General features: G+C 50.1%; 1 protein-coding gene across 1 annotated transcript in view; it reads right to left on the minus strand.

Moving 5' to 3' along the window:
- RIMS4 (regulating synaptic membrane exocytosis 4) overlaps positions 1-2184 on the minus strand; it is a 55491-nt gene extending 53307 nt beyond the window's left edge. The window contains exon 1 of the mRNA XM_063404609.1: positions 1853-2184. Within this exon, the coding sequence (XP_063260679.1) occupies positions 1853-1949 (97 nt within the window). The 5' untranslated portion in view covers positions 1950-2184. The remainder of the gene's footprint in view (positions 1-1852) is intronic.
- Positions 2185-25185: the final 23001 nt, after the last annotated feature.

Below are 25185 nucleotides of genomic sequence, written 5' to 3' on the forward strand. Positions count from 1 at the left end.
TTGCCAAGTGCAGTATTCATCTCCCTGAATGAGCTATCGAGATCTATTTTCTTGACAGAAATCATGCTGCAACCCAAACTGGTCAGAATCTCTCACAATTTCAGAAGCATGCATGGGTATGAATAATATAGAATCTTATCTGTCACAATTTCAGCATTCCTCTTATAATTTCTCTTTCATGTCATCTATTTGCTTGAGAAAATTATACACTGGTAGTTTTAAGACCAAAAGTAGAAAGCAGCACACGTTCTTCCTGGCTGGTTGCTCATACATGTCTGAATACACACTCACAGCACCAAATACAGGAGCAACACTGCAACATCCTCCTCGCACTGAATCCACCCTGAGCAGCTTCACTAACGAGACAACTCACACAGGCAAGATCTGCTCATAAGCTGCTGGAGAATGAGGTCTTAATTGTAGATTTATTTAATTCAGAGACAAGTAGTTGTGTTGTATTAAGAGCAACTTATTAACATTCATACATGAACATTCACTAAGCGTGAATAAATACAATTCAGCGCAAAAATGGGTTATTTTAAGTGCTGGAAGAAGAAGCATTCACCTAAACTATCACCTTGCTCAGAGCAGGAGAGGTTGGACACCAGGGAATGAAATGCTGTCCTGGGCATTGTGTTGGGTTCTCATACTTGAGCATGTCTCACTATCAATCATTCCTGAAGCAACAGCGCTGAGACTTCCCAAAGCTCCCGTTATTGTCTTGTATGCTCCTCGGCATTTGAACCAAATCTGAAGTGCAAACAAATCATCAGCAAGATTTTTAGACAAAAAATTTGAAAAACTACATCTGTTGGAGGAGACAATCCTCTGCCTGCCACCCCTGCATGATGCTGATGACAAGTCTAGGTTAATCACACAGATGATGAATTGATTCTTACGTCAACTCCTTTAAAAACAACATCGTTACAGGTGTAGCAGCTGGCGGGCTGATGTATTCCTGCTGGCATCTGCACATCTTGAGATGAGCCACTAGACAAAGGAGCATGCCGGCATTTTGAGGGATGCAACCATGACAGTCAGGGCTAAAATACGCCTTAGTTACCAACTTTCGTTATTTGCCACTCACAGGTTCAGCCCCTGGTACAGTGGGCGCTGGGAAAAGCATTCCTCAGTTCCCAGAGAGCCTCCGGGAAGGGACAGAGCTCTCCGACCGACCGCTCTCCATCACCCCGCGCACCCCTCCCTGCCCACGCAGCGGCTGCGCTGCCCTCTACGCCCACCACCCTTCCTCTCCCGTCAAACCCAATGCCCTTCCTACTTTTCCCTACCAGTGCCCCTCTTTTTTAAGCTTGGTCTCATTTTATGACTACCGAGGCCAGAAAGGTCTTTCGGATACCGGCAAAAAAAATCACTGCATCCATTCTGCAAGGCTTTTGTTTTGGGATTTACTTTGCCCTCATTTAAACCGAATCCCTTTATTCCCCTCTCCAAAAGCAGCATGGTGTACGGTGCTAACAACCCCTGGGAACAATTAGCCCTAGAGCTGGTGGTGTGTAAATCAGAGTGGACACACCGCCCGGCAGAATGGACGCCTCCTCCCCGAGCGCTGCCCTTCATTCACACAGCGGAGGATGGAGCGTGAGCCGCTCCATTTGCTGATAACCCATGTTTCCTATCGATCGGCAGCCGGAGCGTGTCTCACCGCTGGAACACACTCCCAGTCTTCACCTGCTCAGGCACACGCATCCCTTCGCCAGCAGCCCCCAGCACCCCCGGCACCCCCGCCGGGACGAGCCCCGGCCCCGAGCCCAGCGCTGCCCACACCGCCCACGGCGGACGGACACAGCCCGGGAACCGCCGCCCCCGAGAGCCCCGCGCCCGGCCCCCGTACCCGCGTCCTCCTCGTCGAAGCTGTTCATGCAGGGGAAGTAGATGGCCAGGGCCTCGAAGGAGGCGGACAGGCTGAGGCGGCTCTGCGACCGCTCCATGAAGAGCCCGGGTCCGGGGGCGCCGCCGGGGGTCTCGCCCGCGGCCGCGGGCGGCTTGGCGAGCTTGGCCGCCCCATTCTTCACTCGGAGCACGGCCCGCGGCGTCTTGGCGGCGGCGGGGCCGCGCTGAGGCGGCGGGGAGAGGAGAGGAGAGGCGAGGCAGGAGAGACAGGCGAGGCAGGAGCGCGGAGCGGAGCGCAGCCACCTGCTGCCGCCCGGCCCTGCGCACCGCCCGCCCCCGCCCCGGCCGCGCCGCCGCCAATCGCGGCCCGAGGGCGGGACGGGCCCGGCTCCCCCGCCCCGGGCGGGCCCGGCTCCGCCGTGCGCCCTCCCCGCCCTGCCCCAGCCCGGCCTCGCTCAGCCCCGGTGATGCTCTCGCCTTCCCCGCCCTGCCCGAGCCCGGCCTCGCTCAGCCCCGCTGGTGCTCCCTGCTCGAGCCCGGCCTCGCTCAGCCCCGCTGGTGCTCTCGCCTTCCCCGCCCTGCCCCGAGTCCGGCCTCGCTCAGCCCCGGTGATGCTCTCGCCTTCCCCGCCCTGCCCCAGCCCGGCCTCGCTCAGCCCCGCTGGTGCTCCGTGCCCCGAGCCCGGCCTCGCTCAGCCCCGGTTATGTTCTCACCTTTCCCGCCCTGCCCCGACCCCGGCCTCGCTTAGCCCCGTTGATGGTCTCCCCTTCCCCGGCCTCGCTGAGCCCCGCTGATGCTCTCGCCCTCCCCGCCCTGCCCGAGCCCGGCCTCGCTCAGCCCCGGTGATGCTCTCGCCCTCCCCGGGCCGGAGGAGATCCTGCGCATCCCGAGCACAGAGATAACGCAGGTGTAGGTTTGCTTGTGAATCGATCTGAGAAAGTGAAATAGGCAGGGGGAGAGATGCAGGAGGAAGAGCGGGGTCCTGGCTTTGATTTCGCTGAGTGGAACGGTAGAAAACGACCCTAAAGCTTTCAGGAGTAGAACCTTGAAGCTTTCCTCCGAAAGAGAGGGGATATAAGTGGCACCGGTGTGAATGGAGGAGCAGCCCGGCTCCCAGCCTTCTGTCGCTCTGTACCTCTCTTTAGACACACAAAAAATCCCTCCTCAAAATATAAAAGCCACTGTTTGGATGTATACAAGCTCCCAGGCAGAAAGCACATAAACCGGGAGGTTTTCCTTGGTGTGTTACATTGAATAGGAGGGCTGGTGCCTGTTGTGGCTCAGCATTAAGCGCATTCTGCAGCACACCATGGGATAGAAGTGCTGTGCTCTGTGAAATGAGCCAATTTTAGATCCTTCCCCATGTCTCATTTTTTATGGAGAACTAGTGGCTCAAGACTGCCAGCTGTCCACAGGTGCTGCCATGGCAGAGACATCACAGCATCTCCCATTCCTGCTTTGGGGAAGGAAACGCAGTATGGCCTTATTTATTCCATGCAAAAAACATCCTGGGATAGTATTAGACAGACTGTTTTCCACTAGTGACATGGTCTGCACAGAAAGGTTGTTGTTCCCCCAGGAGAAAAAGGAAGATGTTCCTTGTGCTTGGTCTGTCCCCCCATCCTGATAACTGTCATGCCACTGGAATGACAGGCCTGCTTGTGCTAATCCAAAAATGCATATTAAGAGTCCAATATCTCCCTTAGGAAAAGTGTGGCCAAAACCACTAAGTGTTGAGTGCTCCAGAACAACGGCCTGTAATGTCCATTCTCAAATAGATAATAAATCAATCCCTTAGAAGTCTTTTATCTACTGAAAATCCTACCAGAGCTGTGTTGTGTTTGTGGCTGCCAGTGCCAAGAGGCAGCGAGAGCAGGGCTGCTGGCAGGAAAGGAGTGCCAGGAGCAGCCTCTGCACAGGGCAGGGACAACCCTGTGACCAGGGACAGTCCCCTGCCACGGGAGGTAGAGCAGGAGGGGATGGCAGAGGCTCCTGTTGACACACCAGCTCCAAAGTCATCCATGCAAAGCCAAACATCAGTTCAGGAACAGGCTGAGACAATCTCACCTACAGCCCAGGCAAGAACTAGAAGCCCCCCAGGCATGGAGGTTAAATGGAGCTCCTGGCAGAGAGGGTCAATGTGAGGCCCAGATGAAGCTTTTTGGGGCAATTAAAGCCAACTAGTGCACTCTCAGCCCTGACATCCAGATTCTTCATTACTGGGGATGCATCCAGAATGGCAGAGGTCATATGAATATGAGATACCAAGATGAATTTGCAGGACTTCCTAAAAGAAAATATGTTATTTAACTCAAAAACTAATCAAAACTTGCTCTGGAGTTAGTGAGTTATGTGAATTACTTCATCAAAGCTAGGCAAGGCAGGCAGTAAAGCAGAAGGAACAGAATGAACTTATTACAGACAATGATATCTCCAGGTCTGAGTTTTGAAAAGCAGAGGAATCAGTGAGGAATGCATTACCATATGTTTAAGAAGAGATTTCAATAGCACCAATCAAGGCATTAACAGCAGCTACAGGCACAAATTTAGGTGCATTAAAACTGTTAAGACAGCGCCTGTCTACCAGTGCTGCCAGCACATTTGATCAGAGGAGCAAGAGGCATCTATGAATCAAAATTTGCTTCCAGGTTGCCAGGCAAAGAAGTTACCTAAAAGTGCTGACAACTGCTTTATTTTCATTTAAAGACTGCAATAAAAAATTTAAATGGGGAACAGAAGTTTTATCTCAGCTTTATGCTGTGGCCATCTAAATTTCTCATTTCACTACATCTTGAAAGAGAGGGCAGACACAGGCCTGTGGTTTGGAGAGTAAATCTCTGTCTCCAACACTCTGTTTTCTCACCAGCCTACTAGGACTGAAGACTCTTCTGCTTTTAGTGCTTTGAGACCTCCTTTTGAGGTGCTGGGGAGGACCATCATCATCCCCACCCACCTCTAGGCACCTTTTTCCATGCCCATCCATCTGCCAGCTTCCTCCAGAGACAGTCTGAACTCCTTGCACCTGCACAACTCAGCACCACTTGTTCACATTCTTTAAATGCTCCTTTTGTCCATTTTTTTTCCAGGCTGTCTTCCACCTCCCTCTTTATGGCATCTGTGGGACCAGTCATGCTGGAGTCCTTCCCTGCTCCTGTCTGCCACGGAGTGGCTTGGGCTGAGTGCTCTAAACATCATCCTTAGCTTTGGTGTCATCTGCCTCTCATTTGACTGCTACATTTTGCTCCTCAGGGTGGGGGCAAATATGTGTCCTGCAGGGCTCTTTGATTATTGGTTGGGCCAAAATACCCTTAACCAGAACCATCTGCCTTAAAGTGAGACAAAATGCACTGACAGCTGGAAATGGGATGGACAGTTAAAGGTGTAATGCCCTCCGGATGCCTGGAGGAAATTGTTTGTTTGGCTGCCTGCTTAAGGGAAATCGGGATTTGCAATGAAGCTGGAAATTGTTAATCTGTAAGAGTTCTTCATCGATCCACATGGACAGAAAGATCCTTGGGAGGGACTTGCAGAAGTGAGGATAAACAGGGAGGAAGGTTCCTGTGATGTTGTAAATAAGCTGAGAGTGCAATCAAGAACAAATAAAGTCAAAGATTTCCTACCTCCAGAACAACACGTCTGTGGCTGCCCTGGTGGAAGTGGTTAATTGATTGTTTCCCCAGTGAAGCAGGCTCTGACTGATTGAACCATGGAAAGCTCGGATAGATTTTTCCTGCTGGCTCTTTCTCTTCCCACTAGTCACGTAGTTTATATTTTTGTCTTTACTCTTAGGTGTCTGGGCCAGCCTAGGAAGTTCATTTTTATACTGGAGCAAGAGGATATGCTGCCCTCTCCCTCTTGTACTCCCTACGGTTCTGTGTATGCCTGTTTGGAAATAAAACCAAACTCTCTGATTTGTGTATGTTTGCTCTTTCTGCTCTCTCTGCCCACTGCTTGCTCAAAAAATAGTCCAGATGCTGGGAGCTCAAATGCAGCAGAGAAACAAGCCCTGCTAGAGAAAACACATCTCATGCATAAATCTGCTCAGAGTAAATACAGCATTCCTAAGGGTGAGGAGGGCTGGGCTTCTCCCTGTCTCATGCTCCTCCTTCCCTGCCCTGAGCGAAGCTGGTGCTGGAGCCAGGCAGCTCATGGCTGGCAGCACACAATGTTCTCCAGCACCCCAAAACAAATGCAGACTTGACCATCCCTGCTCTTCAGGGCTCTAATTCCACACAGAAGTTCCTTTTGGCCTTTCTGGGCAGGCTGGAGGGCAGGAGGGGAGATGTGCTGAGCATGGATCCACAGAATCAGGGACTAAACATAGAGAAAGGGCCTGTGGTCCCATGGCATCAATCCAGGGTGGTGCTCAGAGGTACTGGCTCCTGTGCCCAACACACCAAGTACCACAGCTTCACTGGGCCTGGTTGTTGTACACTTACATAAAAATGCACATTTTAACTTATTTATTCTTTCTTGCTATTTGTGTAGAGGGAATACTGCAGGCTGACGCCTGGAAGAACCAGGCACTGTATAAATACTGAGTGAAAGCCTTTCTCTTCCCCAAGTGCTCACTGTCCAAGTAGCCAAGACAAAGAACAGAAGGCAGTATAATTTTTTTAATACAAGTTCAGGGTACAAAGCATGTGAGTTTTGGTTGGCTTGCCCAACAGTATATAAGGAAAATCTCTGTTGGAGCTAGGAGCTGACTGTAGACTTCCTGCCATAATCTCAGAACTACCTTCTACTTTTCACTAACAGAAGAAATGATCTAACCTTAGCAAAATTAAATTATAGGCCAGACAGGTTTTTACAACATCCTGTGTTGGCTGGGATCCGGGCAAGGCAGGAGTGCTGTGGATTGTGCACAGCTGAACCACACAATGCCCTAAAGAGCAAACCTGTGTGGAGCCTTTCACAATGCTCTGCACTTACTTAAACCTGACACTCCATCTAAAAGCAGAGATCCTGTTGTTTTAGTCACATCTCTCTCACACCCTCTCCAGCTATCAAAAACAAGCCCACAAAGGTGCTAAATGACTAGTGAGACAGAGCCCAGAGGATGAGCAATGAGAGGCTGAGCTGTCAGCCTTGGGTCCCTTGCTAGCCCTGCTTCTTCTCACATTTGTCTAGCCAGGGTTTTCCTGAGTTAAGAGAACTCAAGGCTTCACAGCACGTGCTGCACTCTGTTTTTACTCTTGGCAGCTACTAAAACTGCATGGGTTTAGCCCATTCAGTGGCTTCCAACCCTGGCAGCAGAAGTTTGGATGGTCTGGGCACTCCCATGGGATATAACTCAGCAGACCATCTTCTGCTCCACTGTGTCCTTCTCAATGCTGGGGTTTGGGTCAGGCTTTTTTTGGTTCAGCCAGCCAGCATGAGTAAAAGGATATGAAATCAGGCTGATTCTCTTCTGATGACTGAAGTGCAGACCCAGACTGATGAAGTGCAGGGTAGTGGTGATTTGCAGACACCTTGTCTGTTGCAATATTCACTCACATGTGAAAGGGAAGAGGAAGCACCTGCATATAGAAAGTGCTGGTAAGAGCAAGCACTTGCTTATCCACTTCCCTGATTTATAATAAACAAACTATCTCCCCAAGGGCTGTGCTATTCCCCAGCTCTCCAGGCTGGGAAATGGTTAGGCACAGTGAGGAAAACTTGAGAGCTGAGAGAAAGAGAATGGAAGATCAAAAGCAAGAGGAAGGCAAAAAATGCAGAAGTGTGGGAGGCACAAGAGGAGAAGGAAAGGACTGGGGAGCTTAACCAGTCCAAAAAAATTTTGCAGCCAGAGGCAAGTTCAAGAGAGCTGAAGAAATGGACTTGGGCACATCCTGTGGCTAGGAGGAAAACAGACACTAAGTAGGAGCTCATGTACACAAGCAGCCCATCTAGCTCCTCCAGAAATAGAGAAGTCCATCTGGAAATTCCCTCAACAGTCATGAGCATCAGTGTTTTAAAGCACCTGGCTGACTGGCCACACGTGAGAGAGGGGTGCAGCTCAGGAAGGTTGGGTGCCTGTCCTGCATGGGTGTGAAAACACAGAGGCTGCTCTGGAAACCTGAACCACGGGGTTTTCATTCCATGAAACCTCTGACAGAGCAGACATTTTGTGGCAAATATCCCAAGGGTTTGGGAGAGGAGTTTGGCAGATTGTGGCAGAATGAAGGGATGGAATTCTGCAGACAAACCATTTCCTTCAGTCCTTTCATTCGTATCCACTCATGGTGTTGGCATTGTCACAACAGAGGCAATGCTGGGAATGACAGGTGGAATTTAGTGCATTTGAATCTTAATCAGCAATTATTGTAAAACACAATAATGCTTCAACTGGTGGGTAATTTAGCTCCAATTTCAAAAATATAGACTCATCCACTCTAAATGTCCAATCTCTTTCCTCCAAGCAAACTAGCACATAGAAATGTATGAATGATAACCAAGCAAAGTAATGATGGCTGGAGAATTAAGATGGCTCAGAACTACCCAGCCAAATTACATATTAATAGTATGGCAGCCATCCCAGGCCAGGCTTGGAGAGACTCAGGCTTGCTTCTCTCACTGACACTTGAAGGGCTGTGTCTTTATCTGATTCCCCTGTGCACTCACACAGGCACAGAGGAAAGAAGAGGAAATATTTAAATAGTGTTGTAGCAACAATATTCAGTGCCAAGACTGAGAAGTTCTGCTACCTGTGCAACTACAGCATTTCTTGGAAGGAATACAGAAAATAGAATCATAGAATCAGAACATCACAGACGTTTCATCTTTCTGGTATTCCGAGTTTGTGAATTTAGCTTTTTAGCTAAGAATGCATTCATGAGCTACCCCCACGCCTGGCATTCAGAAGCTCTCAGTGCTGAACACCTCCCAGCCACTCTGGGAAGCATTCCATAGCAGAAATCAGCCCATGCCCTGGACAGTCCCTCCAGGCTAAACCAGCTCAGACCCTCACTGGGAGAAACCCAGCAAAGGAGGGCACACGAGCTCTGTGCCCAGTGGGCTGCTGGGGCTCAGGCTATCTGGGAGCTGGTTTTGTTTGGGTTTTATGAAGTTACAGAATAGTTTGGGTTGGTAAGCACCCTGAAGGCCACCTTGTTCCACCCCCCTGCTCAGGGCTCCATCCAGCCTGGCCTTGGACACTTCCAGGGGTGGGGCAGCCACAGCTTCTTTGGGGAACCTGTGCCAGGGCCTCACCCCTCTCACAGGTCACACTTTCTTCCTAATATCTACTCTAATCCTGCCCTCTGGCTGTTTGAAGCCATTTCTCCCTGTCCTGTCAATCCATGTAAATCCTTGTCCAAAGCCCTCTCCAGTCTCTGTAGCTCCATTAGGAACTGGAAGGGGCTGAAGGGCTCCCCAGAGCCTTCTCTCCTCCAGGCTGAATAGCCCCAATTCTCCCAGCCTGTCTCCAGAGCAAAGGAGCTCCAAAGTCTCCAGCCCTTGGGGCATCTTTGGGACCTTCTCTGGTATACTCCAGCAGCTCCATGTCCTGTTGTGGTCCCCAGAGCTGGATGCAGCCCTGCAGGTGGGGTCTCACCAGAGCAGAGCAGAGCAGAGCAGAGCAGAGGGACAGAACCACCCTCAGCCTGCTGGTTTTGCTGCAGTCTCTGCCAGAAGCATCCCTTAGAGCTGAGACCTCTCAGCAGCCCAATGAATGGTAATTTAATCTAGGTTTAGTGTTAGGATTCTGGGTCCTTCAGTTGCCAGAACATATAATCATGTGGACAAAATGTTCCTCACTGCCACCTGCCTCATCTCAGCATTTCTGCTCCCCTGCAGGAGAGGCCCATCAGGGCCATGGATGCTGCTGAAGTCAGTGACTTTTGGACTACAGCCCCTTTGCACACAGTTCTCAGCCTGGGAGGCAGCTGGTTTGTGAAATATCTCATGTAAATGAGTCTGCTGTGTCTCTAATAAGAAGAGGATGGAAATAATCCTCTGTGAGGCTTCCTACAGATGGGCTTTAGTACCTGTAAAAGTTGCAGCAAATGGATTTGCCCACAGGTTGGATGGACATTGGCAGATTTATGGAATGAGATGGTGCAGCTGCAGCACAACTGGAACTTGTGGGGACAAATCCCTGCAAGTACTTGAGGGTACTCCAGATGTGTTTCCATCTTGTGCCTGCACCTGGGCTAGGGGTGGTCTCAGCCTAGAGGGTTTTTATGCCCCACAGTGCTGGGCAAGGCATTAGAAGCCAATGGAGAAGGGAGAAAATGCCTTTTCTTCATCTGAAATGCTAACAACAGTTTGGTGAAATGTATTTCCATGTTTCTGGCTCTGCCTAGAAGCTGCTTTAACCCTTTCTCTTGTTTAGCCTTGCCTTTTCCCTCCCTCCTTTCTCCAGGCTGTGATAACTCTGTCCCCAAATGAAAGGAAGATTCACTTGTCTGCAGTCAGCAGAGGGGCTAAATTTGTTATACATTATGCACATTCTTCACGATGCAGCATTTTTTTGCTGAACTTGAGAGGAATAATGTTACATAAGAAGCCCCTAACAGATTGTCTATAGAACACTATACAAGACAAATAGTTCAAAGCTGTGACTCAAACTGTGGAATTACAAACTGAAAGCAAGGCCAATACTGATCAACTAAGTGATAACACATGTTTGATCATAATACCCTAAAACATTGCATTAATACCCTAAAACATTGCATCTGCTTGAAAATAAACAGAGATCTCAATGACCTGTTGTAGTTATCACCAGCAAGCTCACATTTAGCTTCACAACTCTGTTCTGCCTTCTGACAGTCCCAAAATCAAAAAAAACCCAAGTGCTCTACCTTTCAAATTGCCTTATCTATATATGCTATCAACAGACTGCTCCTTCAAGTGTTGTAACTCCTCTCTTAAATCTCTAAGTATAGAAAACTATAGAAGGAAATGTAGGGGATTCTGTACTGGGCAGAATGTGTATCTTCTGGAAGTTTAAAATTAAAGCAGCACACGATGAAATTCACTACAAGCATGTCTTGGAAATATATTTTTACATTGATTGTTTTAGTACTCTCAGAGTTATTATATTTCTTATCCTCTGCCTATAAAGATACACTGGTAATACCAGTGAAAATCCAGATAATGTTTTCATGTTTTTACTGACACTATATTTCACCCCAAGTACTGCAATATATCACTCCATTTCTTATCTCACCCGTCTTGTTTTTATTCCCCTCTTCACATTTAATTTCAACTCTTTTTTACATTTGCAGTCTCCTCAAATCATTCCCTTTTTTTCAGTCTGTTTGAGGGCATGGTTGCCAGCATTCCTAATGCAATTCAGGCTGTGTTTCACACTTTTCACAAGGAAAAAATTTCAGGTTCATTCAGATTGCTTCCAATCTTCAAAATATTAGACCTACTCATTCAAAGACTTAGTAAAAGTACTGTTGAACAGTTTACCATATTTTGCTTTTGCTGCCAAAAAGACTCCCTCACTTTAGAGTTCGTCTATTGAAGTGTTTATCATCATTGCCTGAAAATCTGCCCCTTTTTTACTTCAATTCTTATCATTAATGGCTTGATGTCCCCCATTTTACGAAGATATTGTGCTGAGCTGCCTTGACTAGTGGAAAACATCTTCAGTTTGCCTCTGACAAAATGGAGTTGCAGCAGTGATTCAGGAGTGCTGAAAAACTGCTTCAATAAAACAGGACACTTGTCATATGAAAGCAAATATGTTCTGAATGCATCTTAGAGGTCAATAAATCTGCTGCTGGCTGGCTGTAGAGATAACTACCTTGTCTTACAAGGTCTGAGATTGCTTTTAGTTTATATCAGTAAAATTGTAGGGGATGTAGAAATATGGGCAGGAGGGATTCACTGCTCATAATGCATCAGCACAGATTGTTCCAGCTCCTGGTTGGATCCCTGATGGACTGGGGGCACAGCACAATCCCTTCCCTGGAGGTCCAGGTTTAGTTTTGAGGTTTTTTTAAAATTTTGTAAACACCTTGTTAGTCATTCTCTCCTGTCTCTCTAAAATTCACATCACTAAAGGAGATGGGGATTTTGTTTATCCAGCAGCACCTGCCCAAGGTCTGGGCTGATGACACACTCCTCAGTGTTTGCTTCAGCTCACTGGGGGGGTCCAGTGGCTTGAATCCACTTTCATTTTCCTTGAACAGAGGGCCCAATTTAACCTGCATGTGCCAGTTCTTGCAGAGATGTACCCTGGGTGTGTAACCCCTGTTTCCCAGGGCCATTGGGGCTGTGCTCTGTTCCCGTGCAGCATCCCAGCTCCACTGACTGCTCCACTTTTACCTTGAGCACAGATGTGCTCTTTCTCCAGCAGATGCATTGCTGCCCTGGGCAAATCACTTACTGGAGCAGATGCTGATTTTTGTTTTTCAAGGCTAAATGCACCCAATGTGGAGCCCTGGACAGGCAGGAGCAAGTGGGGGGCAGGAGCTCCCCCATACTTTCCCCACCTCCAGCTGATGGCTCTGCAGGCATCTGCCCAAATTCCCTGTGCCAGGGGCTCTACTTCCTAACAAGGCTGCTTTGCACCGTGCCAGCGAGTGTTAGAGGGGCCTACACACCCAAATATTTGAAGGAAATGTGAAATACTGACAGAGGAAGAGATGAGATGTTTGGGTAATTGAAAATCAGAGCCCTGAATTCCATACAAATTGGCCTGTAATGGATTTTGCAGCAGAAACCTGTGAGCTGTACCCCAGCTCTGAAGGCTTTGCTCCCATCACCTGGCTGCTGGGGGGGCTGCAGGGTGCTGCAGCACCAGCTCTGTTGTCCCCACCTTGCTGACACAGGACTCAGTGTGGGAACACTCCTGTCCCCACCATGTGCTGTGGGTGTTTCATGCATTAATTCAATGGAAGAACCCACCCAATTCTTCCTCAAGCAGCAAACAGAGGCAGGAGCTGTAACACTTCTAGGACATCTGCTCTTGTCATATCTTGAGTCCTCTTTGTCTCTCATCGGTGCACAGATTTATTCTGGAGGTTTATCCGTGATGAGAGGAGGAGAAGCTCTTCACCAATAGTAGGATTTCCCTGATTTTGCCTGGTTTTCCCAGGTTTTAGCCCTGGGTCACATCCCTGCTCCTCCCTGTCCCCTCTGTGAACACACAGGGAGCCAGAGGAGAGCAGTGCTGTACCAGCACCTGTGGGATGCCCAAGGGGCACTGCTCCTCTTGGCTGCCAATTAGAGAAAAATCTGGAAACTGGATCCATCTCCAAGAAAGTTTGATTTTTTAATTTGCTTTCTGCTCGATTTAGCCATTTTCTGAAACAATCTCAGCAGTGAAAACCCTTTTCAGAATAGGAACAGGAAGGTTTTCTTTCTTCTGAAAACGCTGAAACAAGATATTTTGATTCTGCCAGATTTTTTGTTTGTTTGTTTCATTTCAAAACAGAACTCCAGTGGAACGCAGTAAATTCTGTGAAGTACTTTGATTTGGATGGCTCTGTGTGTGCTGGCTTGAATATTTTTCCGGCTCTCTCCGTTTGGGAGAGGCGGGAGGGAAGGCAGAGCAGATGTCACACCATGACTGCAGAACGGGAGCTCTGGCTCAGGAAACAGCCTCGGGAAGAGTGGGAGCAGGGTGTGGGTGCAGCTGGGGCCCGGGAGGGACAGCACAGGAACAGGGAGAGCCATGGAAACCTGTCTGATTGCAGGGAGTCGGGATGGTCAGGAGATCTCTGCAGCCTGGGCAGCTCTTGGAACACGCGGTTTATTGCACAGGGTCGTGAGTACAAGAGCTCTGCCTAAAGCTGCCAGCCACAGCTAGAAGTGTGCCTGAGAGAGAGAGAGGGCCAGCAAAGAGGCCTAAGTCCTTGTTACATTACATTACATCTCTTTTTGTCTTGAATATGCTAATTTACAGTTATCCAACCAGCACAAGATACTAATCCTATAGAATTTACAAACAGCCTATAAGACTCACTACATTACCATATTGTGTTACATTTTAACCCTAAAAGCTGGTTTCTAGACCCCTTTTCTCTTCCCTGCCACATTGGCAGGGTCCCCTTGACCTTTAGACCCCTGGCATCCCTTTATTTGCCAAGGGTATTGTTCAATCCAGAGGGATTCTTCTTCAGCTGGTTGAACCCTTGTTTTCTGGTTGTTCAGTAACTAACGGCTTGGCATTCTACATCTCAAAGCTCACCTTCATTTCTACTTCACTTACAGGTTTCATATTGTCAAAATCTTTTGCCAAGCAATCCTATTTGTAAGACTTTCCTGTTTCATCCTTCCCAACATCTGATAATGGAGCCACAGAAACCATGGATGGCCCAGCTCTGGCACCAGCCTCTGCTGCTGCTTCCCAAGTGACCCTGAACAAATGCATGTGGCCCTGTGATTCGTGAGCAGGCAATAACAGAGTGACCCTTTGGACCACGGTGACTGTTAAAGATTGAGGCTTTTCAGAGCTGTGACACCTTTTAATTGAATCATAGAATCCCTCAAGTGGCAGGAGACCTGAGTGATTAATAAAATCATTGAGCCCACCTTTAACCCAGCACTGCCCAGACCACCACTAATCCATGTTTTCAAGACAAGCCACATCCACATGCCTTTCAAATCCCCTCAGAGCTGCTCACTCAATGTAACTTTTGTGTTGTCATTTTGAACATAGCCCTCATCTAGACCAGGCTCTTTGCTCTGTGCAAAGCCAGCAAGAGCAGTAATTGCCTGGACCTGTGAGTTTTTGTTAAGACAGGCAGTGTCAGAAGAATTTAAATGCAGATCCCAACATCCTGCCGACACAAAAAGAAATCCAGGCTTTGCAAAGTCAAAGAGAAGCAGTTTTGTCCTCCTGGGAGCTACAAAATAGGTTGGGATGCCAAAAATAACCTGTTACTAGTTATAGATGCTCCAGCTCTTTTACTGAGACATGAAAACTTGAGCTGGGTTTAATACAAGACACTTGTTTAGTGTCACTGTGACCTTCTGCAGATTTGCCACTCCAGCTTTAACCAAATTAAATTTAACCAAACTAATCCATCCTGTCACTTCATCGCTTTTTTCTTACAAGAAGCTCCCTCAGTGAGAGTCAATCCTTTTCCTAATGGCTTTGTTTCCTCTCTGAATTTATTTGTACGAAAACCTGGTTCCTGAGTAGTTGGTCCAAGTAGTCAGGAAATAGAGAGGAATTCAGGCTGCAGCTCTCAGGAGCACACGAATGAAAGGAGAGCTCTCACAGGTGATTTTGGGACTTGGGGTTGCTGCTCCTATCAGTTTAGGGTTGGAGACCCAGCTGGTTTTGGATGTTTACCAGTTTCACACCTGCATTTACAAAGCAGCAAGCTATGCCAGATGTCAGAGAGAAGGCATTTGGCCCTTCTAAGAGAGTTATGGCCCAAGGATTTTTCTAAGGGAATTAATCCGAAACACAAATCAAGCAGGCAAATTCCTGCTCTAGAGATCATCCTGTTGGACACAGGGAAAAAAGAGGAAATCATCTGAGCTGGGCCACAGAGGTGCCCTTAGTGCTGGGGCTTGGGGTGCTGGAGTGACACAGGCAGTGCCCACGCAGGGTCCTTCTCCTCTCCCCCTTTCTCATCCCAGCTGTTCCATATTTCAGGCTCTCCTTCCCAGTCTCAGGAGTGTCAGGCCCTGCTCTGTGTTCTAGAGAAACCATGAACTGGACAGGAGGCAGAATTTTATCTGGAGATGGAGATGGCTTAGAGGGAAGATCAGCAGCCTGGGATTCAGGGCTGGGAATGATCACATCTCCTGCTCCTTCTGCTGCAACGCCCAGGCAGAGGGGAGAGGAGAGGCAGCAAAGGGGGTCACTGGAACAGAGATAAACAAAGGATAATCTTCCAGGCAACAACTCATCATTTAAACCTAAAGCAGAGAAACAATTTCCCAGCTAGCACAGCATTAAACAGATGGGCTAAACCACTTCAGCAGCAAGCAGGTGTCTCAGGGCTCTGAAAACCCATCCATCCAAGGCCACAGGGCAATTTTCCTGGGTGACTCAGGTGTTTCCAAGACAAGAAGGCCAAATCTCTTCATGTAACCACTGCTTTTATTGATTTATTTATCTGCACAATGAGCCAGTGATGTCTCTGGAGGATGCCTGCAATGGTACAGCCCCTGCCTGAGGAACAGATGCTCCTGGAGAATCATTTCCATTTGCAAGACCTCACATCAAGAGAGCAAACATGAGCCATCCACGCTGCCTTCGCCCCAGCCTCCCCCTCTGTCCCAGCTCTGCCCTGCTCTTGCCATGGCCACAGATACTGTATTTTTTCAGTGCCAAAGCATGCAGAAACAGGTTTAGTCTCCATCTGATTTGCCTGGTTTGTTCAGGTAGAGCCCTGACTTTGCCCAGGTCGTGTGGGAGGTGGCACAGAACCAGGCAAGGAGAGTGGGAAGGCCCAGGGTTAGTGTTACACTCTGGCACTAGGCATGTTCATGAATGTTCTGAAGCCAGAGGAGGGATAGGGGAGCACTTGGGTAGGTAAAACCCTGGGTGAGGTTTGGAAGAGTGGGAGGGATGTGGGAAGTGCAAGGCAGACTCTGTTCTGGCACAGTGCTGCTGTGACATCCCAGCTCCTCTCCCCACTCCCAGGTGCAGCCTGAGCCGAGCCTGTCCCAGCCCATGGAGGTCAGGGCTTGGGAGAAGGGGGTGGCACTGGGCATTGCCCTGCCTGTGCCAGGGTGTCTTCATCTCAGGGTCTAACTGCTCTGGAGCCATGTGGCATCCAGGGAGCATCTCCCCTTTCCTCCTCCACCTGGGACCTCCACAGGCAGCAGGTCAGTGCTGGGGCAGCCTGCTTATCTGCTCCAAAATCCAGCCAAGGAGGGAAAGGAGGAGCAGGAGGAGGAGGAGGAGGAGGAGGAGGAGGAGGAGGAGGAGGAGAGCTCAGAGCTACCCAGAGGCAGCTGATGCTGCTGGTGCCATTGGCAAGTTGTGCCCTCCGATGCCTCGACACCTCGCTGTGCAGCTCTGACGTCAGACGCCTCTGACAACTTTGCTGTCAGTCAAAAGCCTTTCCACAAACAGACACTGACAGTTTGCAGTGCAACCACCAATCCTGGCTGGCTCCTTGCCTTTATTTTCTTATCTAAGCACACAGATTTAAATTTAAAATTGCTGGTCCACTGCTGGCCTCTTGAGGAAATGAACCTTCCCATGGTCCCTATAGCTGTGTCCTCTCCTCTGCCTGCTCCCCACCCACTGCCACAGCCCTCGGACCAGCCCTGACCCTGGGAGCTCCCCTGCAGCGAGTAAGAGCCTCAAGCCTTGCATTTACCAGCACCATGAAGCTCTCAGGAGTGGGGAGTGTGAGTGATGGTGACTGGAACAAAATCCTGCATCTCCTGGGGCTGGTCATGTTTAGCAGGTAGTTGAGACCCTGCAAAGGTTCATTTCCCCCCATCTCCCTTATCTTTATTTATCTCATTTATCTTTCTTTCCTTTTCTCCTTTTCCTCCTTGCAGGAGGAATCAGGGCTGGCCCTGCTTTGGAGAGGCTGGGTCCTCCAGCCTGAGGCTCTGAGGGAAGACAGAGATCACTGGGGTTTAGGTGCTTGGGCAGGGAGGCAGTCAGCCAGTACCTTTTTCTCCTTTATCCTGAGCTGTGCTGGATCACAGGAAGTGTAATATTTGCTCAAACATGATGGTAAATCCCCCTGTGCTACAGGAGGTCACCTTCCCTAATCTATGATGTCCAATTGCGTAACTGAGATACTGAACAAATAGCTTAAATTTAATCTGTGTTTGCTCCCACCTCAGGCGTGGCAAATCAATTCCTGGGCGAGCACAGTTTCAGCCAGGACTGGGAATGCACACTGGTCATGGTAACCTCAGAAAGAGCAGAAAAAATCAGCAAAACAAACCAAGTAATGTTTTTCTGCCTGTTGCAGCACCTCTGGCTGTTAAACATCCCTCCAAGGGTGGTATTTTGATGCCTTTAGCAGAGATCAAGGCTTGCTGTGTCCAGGTGAGGTCCTGGGATGAGGGCAGGAGACATTGCTCTGGATCTCAGCAGAAGGGTGCAGTTTTGAGGAGCTTCATGTCCGTGTTGTGATGAGCCAACTCCCATCTTCCCTGAAACCCTCCCACCCCATCCAGCACCCATGGGAGGGTGGCAGGTTAAAAAGAGCAGGAAAAAAGCAGAGAACAAGGGGCAGCAGGACTGCAGCAGGGCTTGGAAGATGTTCTGTTAACAACGTGGGTGATGGGAGGCAGAGAGGGATTTGGGTCTCTTGTTTCTCTCCACACTCATTTTTCTTTGGATCATTAATGACCTTTCATTCAACAGCGGAGATATTAATAGGATGCTTCAGTTCCAAATGTCCCCATCTCCCCTCTCTGCTCCCCCTCTCTGCTCCCCCTCTCTTCACACTTTCTGGCACTCTAACAGTTTCCTTCACATTAATTAAAACAAATAACAAGCTTATACATCTCATCAGGGTAATTCAGAAACTAAACACATCAGCCATCTATTGCCCCAGGCACTGCGGATGGAGCAAAACCAGCTCTTCCCCCCCTGCCATGGTTTCTTCTCCTCCCTCTTGGAGCAAGGATGTGCTTTAAATGTCCATCCTCAGCCAGACATCACGGTGAGCTGGAAATGTTGTGCCTCTAAGCACCCATTGGGTTCTGCCTGCTCTCCTGCCCTGCCCTGAGCTGCTCTGGCTGGTGTCAACCCCATGTCACAAGCTGTCACTCCCTTCTGCATGGCACAGATGTCTCCGGTGCTCTGACCCCTGGTGAGCACTGCCCCACGCCCTGCAGCACCTCGGGGCTGTGGCTGCCCCAGCTCTGCAGCCACCTCTTGCCTCTGGATCCATTTCCCAGGCTGAGGGATGGATGAACAGCCCTTAGCATGCTGCAGTTTGGATCTGGCCCTGAGATGCAGCCTCCTGCTGAGCCCCTCTGCATGCAGGGATACAGCCCAGCCCTCCCCCGGCAACCACAGCACACGTCCACTGCTGCTCACAGCTTATTTCAGGCACCAAAATTCAGAAGCAAACTCACATTTTCTACTCCTTTAGCAGGAAGTCTTTGAGTGGGATCCCATCAGACAGTGAGAAGGGGCAAACACAGAGATAGCTGGGGGTCACACCACTCCTGAGGATGGGAGATAACTGTGGACATGGATCCCAGGCAGCTGGGGTTTGCACAGGCGTGTGTGTGGCAGGAAGATGCCCCCATAGCTCCAAGCCTGGCACTGCCAGGAGGCAGCAATCATGGGTTTCCAAGGGAAAGACAGCAGAAATTGTGTGAAAAGGAGTGCATACTCCTTTTTCCAGGGCTGAAAAACAACAACAAATCTCTGTCCTGGAGACAGCCAGGGAGACGAGGCTGCTGCCCACCCCACAGAGCATCTTCTGTACATGAAAAGCCTTAGCTTCAAATCTCCTAATTTACCCTGAGTTTTTCTCTTTAATAGTATTCATAGTGGGAGCCATCTGGACTTGGTACTTTATTAGCTTAGAATAATTCAGCTGCTTTGTTAATCTCATCCCATTTTGTAGGGTTCACTCCAGTTTGCTCATGGTGCATCCCGGGACAGGGCAGTGCTGCTGCCCTCGCTCCCCATCACCCATGCTGCCAGCGTGGAGCAGCCCCCTCACAGCAGGTCCTGTCTCTCCAAACACAGCCTCACAGATTTCTTTAATGTCTCTGACTCTCTCAGCAGGCAGTTGGAGGCTTCTAAATCCACTGGGGAGTTTCCTACTGGTAACTGGGGACTGCAGAGAGTCCCTGCAGCTCCTCACAAAGCCTCCTCAGCCTCTGGAGGGGGCAGAACTTGGCAGTGCCCAAGTGCCCAGAGTTCCAGTTCCACATCCCACATCGGGGGCCCTCCCCAGCCCCCCAGGAGCCCAGCAAGCCAGGCTGCTCCTCAGCCACAGGAGCCACTTGCTGCCCCAAATACCAACCTCGTTACAAAGCCGTAATTGAGCTCCTATCAGCCTAAATGATCAAATTGCCCTCTATTGAGAGAAACCAATTTGCCAGCAAATTTTCTTCCGCTCTGCCTGTAGCACTGTACCACTAAGTGGTCATCAAACTGGGGCTGGGCTTCCTGAGCATGTACAGAGGGACAACTCTCCTCTCCTCTCCTCTCCTCTCCTCTCCTCTCCTCTCCTCTCCTCTCCTCTCCTCTCCTCTCCTCTCCTCTCCTCTCCTCTCCTCTCCTCTCCTCTCCTCTCCTCTCCTCTCCTCTCCTCTCCTCTCCTCTCCTCTCCTCTCCTCTCCTCTCCTCTCCTCTCCTCTCCTCTCCTCTCCTCTCCTCTCCTCTCCTCCTTCTCTCCATTCTGCTGGAGAAATAGCAGGAACCACGTGAATGAGATCATCTGCTCCAAAATTACTCACAGTGAATTAATCACCCAGAACGGCAGCAGCCGCAGTGGGAGTGAGCCGGGGTCACTGGGAAGGAGCTGGTGGCTCGGGAGGAGGAAGCAGCCCTGCATCAGGGATGGTGCTGCTTGGGCAAAGGTGCTGGAGAGAAGAGCCCTCACCTCCCTTTCCTGCCAGCTCCCTCCACAGAGCCCGTGCTTCACACCACCAGGTCAGGTTCAGGCTGATAGAAGAGTGCAGCCACCAGAAAACATCAAATTACTTCCCTCTGTCACCATAAATGAGAAGTGCTCATCCTGCTGAGAGAACAGGGCTGGTCCCCAGGACGAAGCCAGCCCTGAACCTGGTGAATGTTTCCCTGCCCCTCACCCTTCTGCTGCCTGGCAGAAAAGCAGGCACGGGCAGGGAGGTGGTGCTGCCCTGAGGGGATGCTGCAGGCCAGCCCTGCTGGCACAGGCACTGCAGCCAGCACCTGCACAGCTCCTGGACAGGAAGGATTGGATCAGCCTGCAATGGCAGGTGACCACGGTGACAAGGACACTTTCATGGCAATGTGTTACCACACTGCTCCTCAAATGATGTTTAATACCCACGTCCATGTACCCCTGATGCTTTCAGGGGTGCAGCTCCCTGGTACCCCCCTCAGGGGCACGATACTGTCCCGCTTTGCCTCACCCTATCCAAATAAAATGTGCAAAGCTGAAAAGGCCCTTGGAACCAGACACGAGCTGGAATTGCCCAGACTGAGCCAGTTTAGGACAGGGTGTGAATCCCTGCAGGAATAAAGCACCTGAGCTGGGCAGGAGAGAGCAAAGCAGCACACGGAGCTGGGAAGGGCGAGGCACTGGGGAGTGGTGGGTGAGCTGGCAGCAGAGTGACAGGGGTGACTGTCCCTGCTGCTGCTGTGTGGCTGGCAGCAGGGCCGCAGGGTGACAGGGGTGACTGTCCCTCTTGCTGCCATGCCAGCTGTGGCAGCACCCAGCCCTGGCAGCCTGCACGGGAGCCCTGCCTCTGGGGAAGGGCACAGATTGGTGCAGACACGGCAAAGGAGGGTTTCTGGTGCCTCTGACCTGCAAACCTCGGTGTGTGCTGAGTGTTTTGCTCCCTGTTTCAGGCAGCTCCTTCCTTCCCCCAGCTCCCAGCCTCCGTGGTTCATTTAATGACATGGGGTCTATACCCATGTTCACCTGGCATGGACCTGCATTCCCTGTAGATAAAATGATGTTCACACGCTCAGGTCTGGCAACAGGAGTGAGTTATTTCCCACAGAGGGCCTTAAGGCACTTTGCATTTTTCACCCCACTTGCAGAGGTGCAGAGACAGGAGCAGGTTTGTTCAATATCACCTGGCAAGAGGAGCACCTGCTGCTGGGTGATGGCACCAAGGATGAGCTGCAGGGAGCTGCTGCACAGGGACCTCAGGGCCAGCTCTGCCTGCAGCAAGCCAGAGACACTGTTTTTTTCTTTCCCAGGTATTTTTGCAGGCAGTGCTGGTTTGATAGCATGACCTCACCCATCACACAGCTGGAGAGGGAAGCCACCCTGCAGCTCGGGACAGCCAGCTCCATTCAGCTCTGAGCTGAGCTCACAGTCCCAGAGCTGGCTGCCAGCTGAATAAAGCCACTTTGAATCAGACATCAATGGGGAAAAGCTTTTCTCCCAGCTCCTGCCTTCTCTGCTACAGAAATGTTTCTCACTCAAAACCAAGCATTTGCCTTGCACAGGTACATCCAGCGCCCACCAGGACATGATGTCTGCGTGTTTGGATTAATTTGTCAGGTGGAAGATGGAAATTCATGGATACAGTCACAGGCTGAGCCCCCGGCAGCCCCTGAGCCCCCCAGCACCATAAAGCCACACCGTGTGTCCAGCCAGGGTTGTGGCCATCCAGGCACTGACAGAGCCCTGTACAGCACATTCACCCACCCAGCATCCCCCCAGAGGAGCTGGGCTGTGTTGCCTGGAGCTCTAGGATAATCAGGAGGTTGTTTCCCCAAGTGAATGATTCTGTGTGTGTCAGTGCTGGGATTGATTCAAAACACGGATGCTCAGACATGTGCTTCCCAGCAGGAGGGTGCATACAGAACAGGAGGGTTCCCAGTGAGGGGGGTGTGTATGTGCTCAGGGCTTCTTTGGGGTTTTATGAATACTAGGGAAATTAGATATTTTTTGGACCTCTTTTTGCTTTCTGGAAAATTGCACGCCTTAATGAAATGTTTGTGTGTGGGCTCTAAGTCGTCAGCAGCTCAGATAAAGTCCAAATCCATTTTGTTCATGTTTTGCCTGTTTCAGAGAATCCAAACTATTTCAGGGGGATTTATGCCCATCATAAAATCAAGCTCCTGTCCCAAAACAGCCATAAGAAGGTACAGCTGAAAATATAAAGGTTTAATAAAAACCTGTGGAGTAATTTGACTCTTAATCCCAAACACAATCTCTCCCCTCAAATAACTGCAGTCTTGCAAGATTAAATTCTCCTTACGTATTGTTTTTAAGTCTGATACCTTCTATTGAGCTTAGCTGGGTTTTAAGTTCTTAAATCGTGGCTCTGTAATTGCACATCTTATTCAGTTTGTCATGCAAAGAGTTCCCAAGGAAGATTTTACAAAGATTTCTCTGAATCTGGCAGTAGGGTGTGACATCTGTCTGCATTTTGAAGCTGCACAGTGCAGGGAATGCAAGAGGTCAATGCTTTAGAAAAGCAAGAGGAGGCTGGGGCTTGTGTTCTCATTTTACCTCTGAGCAGCAGGTCCCAGAAAAATCAGGACAATTGCAAACTCTTGTTGAACTGGGTACTTCATGAGTGATGGGGAGTGTGTTCCTGAGGCAGAAAGGGCTTGGGGAAAGGCAGGACTCATCACCCCCTTTGCCCCAAGCTTCCCTTTCTTCCAGTAATTAGCAAAATCCCAATTCACAATGGATAACTGAACAGAAGTTTTAAGCGTGGGCTACAAGAAGAAACAGGCAGTGATAAAAAGAGGCCTGAAACTCAGGAGACCTGGTGCAGCACCAGACCCTTCCAGATGACCTCCAGCAAGTCCTTTGATCCTTACACCCCCCTGGAAACACTGATGAGATGTCCCACTCCACTGCTCTCAGCCTGGACTGCAGCCCCTGGGGGTGATGGATGCTGCTCCACATCCAGCTGGAGCTGTGGAGCCAAGGACACACAGCTTGCAGCATGGGATGCCCACATCTCCTTTCTTTTTTTTTGTTTCCTCAGGCCAGGAAAGTGCAGTTCTCCCTTCCCAGGGCTTAGAAAATATCCCTCAGCTTTATTGCAGTTTGCCTGGACAAAAGCAGGACCCTGCAAAGGACTATGTTGGCTCTGTCCACGCAAAAGTCTCCAAAATAGCTGCTTCACCTGCTCCCCTGGGGCTTGCTGGAGAAAAGCTCTGGAAACGGTGCCACTGCAACAAGCAGGTCCTGTCTGCATCTTGCTCACTCAGCAAAACGTCACAACCTGGTTATATTTAAGTCCTCAGCTTGAAAATCATTGTTGTAACCTCCCCTGCGATCTGCCTGGGCAGTGTCATAATTAATGGTGCCCTTGCTCAGAGTACAAGTGGAACATGTGATGGCTCAGCGAGCTATAAATCACGACAGAGTTTCCATCTGGTCCAGCATCTATTTATACCTCACCAGCCCCAATTAACTTTGAAACTTGGGGCTGGTGATTAAGGAGAAAAATGGTTCTTGGAAAGTGTGATGGGATGTGTGGCGATGTGGATGGGAAGGAAGAGATGCTGGAGGCTGACACTTCTCCACAGAGGGAACTGCATAGCCCAGTGCTCCAAAAGGCCACTGGAATGCAGCTCCTGAGACCAGGCTGGCCTTTGAATCAGTTCAACAGCAGCTGTGAGATCCCATGGGACACAGAGAAGTTCAGAGATGACAGTAAGTCCTGGATCCTAACACACATTCCCTAGAGCCTGCCAGTTGTCTGCCTCCCCCAGGCACTGCAGCCATGGCTCTGGTCCTACATCTCAGCCCAAGCCATTGGCTCCACTGAGGCAAGGTGGCTGCAGATCTCTCCAGCAGCACAAGAAGATGAGCCACAGGAGGTGGGACCAAGCTCTGTGAGGTGACAGTGTCCTCCCTGGCCCATTTCACCACCAAAGAGAACAGGTCATTCCCAGTATTGAGACTGGGGAAGTGAAGCACAGCATGAGACAGCAGAGTCCTGAGAAAACTGCACATCATCATCATCCTGTGTGCACCCAGATTCCTTCAAACAGGGGCACAAAACTGAGCCAGGAGGACTTGGCCCGATTTGAAAGAGCTCCTCTGGCACTGCCTCCCTCAGAAAGCACAGAAGGTTTCATCCTGATTTGTAGCCTGGCAGAGTCACTTCCCTGATGCACACATCAGCTGGCAGCTATTGAGTTAGAGAGCACAGCCTGACCTGGTGCTTGACAGCCCTGAAATGCCTGGAGGAGTCTGAATTCAGCAGGTTTCATCCACTCTGAGGAAGGTCACAGAGGTGAGGCTGAAACTGTGGTTTCTGCAGGCACCACAGGCCTGTGACAGGGGTTTCCTACCATCAGCTGAAGGCTGTGACTCCCTGTTCTGTCCCAAAAGTGTTTTGCGATGCATTGCTCCAACCCATCTGCATCTTCCTCACTGGATTCTGGGACTGCTTTGGGCTGAAATGCTTTTGTGCCACTCCAGCAGAGTTCAGGTGTGGATGCACCTTGGGTCTGGCACAGGGTATAACACTCACAGTGCAGAGTCCCGTGGAACTCCTGTGGGCTCTGTGTGAGGGGCTGTGGCTGGCACACAGCAGTGAGGGATGGTACAAGGGCATCCCCTGGGCAGATCCCCAGCTCTGCAGGGCATTGCAGTGGCTGGGAAGGGTGCAGCAGGCACACACATCTCTCTCTCCATCCTTGCTGGATCAAAGCCCCAGCAGTGGGCACAGTGCAGAGATGCTGCCTTCCTAAAGAGAGTAAGAATCCATGCCTGGTTCCCTGGTACCCACCTCCCCCCTCTGTCACTCCCTCATGTTTTTCAGCTTTTGCTCCTGCAGCACGATGGCTCTTGGAGTCCTGGC

Source organism: Prinia subflava, chromosome 8 (assembly GCF_021018805.1).
Source record: "Prinia subflava isolate CZ2003 ecotype Zambia chromosome 8, Cam_Psub_1.2, whole genome shotgun sequence".
Taxonomy (NCBI): Eukaryota; Metazoa; Chordata; class Aves; order Passeriformes; family Cisticolidae; genus Prinia; species Prinia subflava.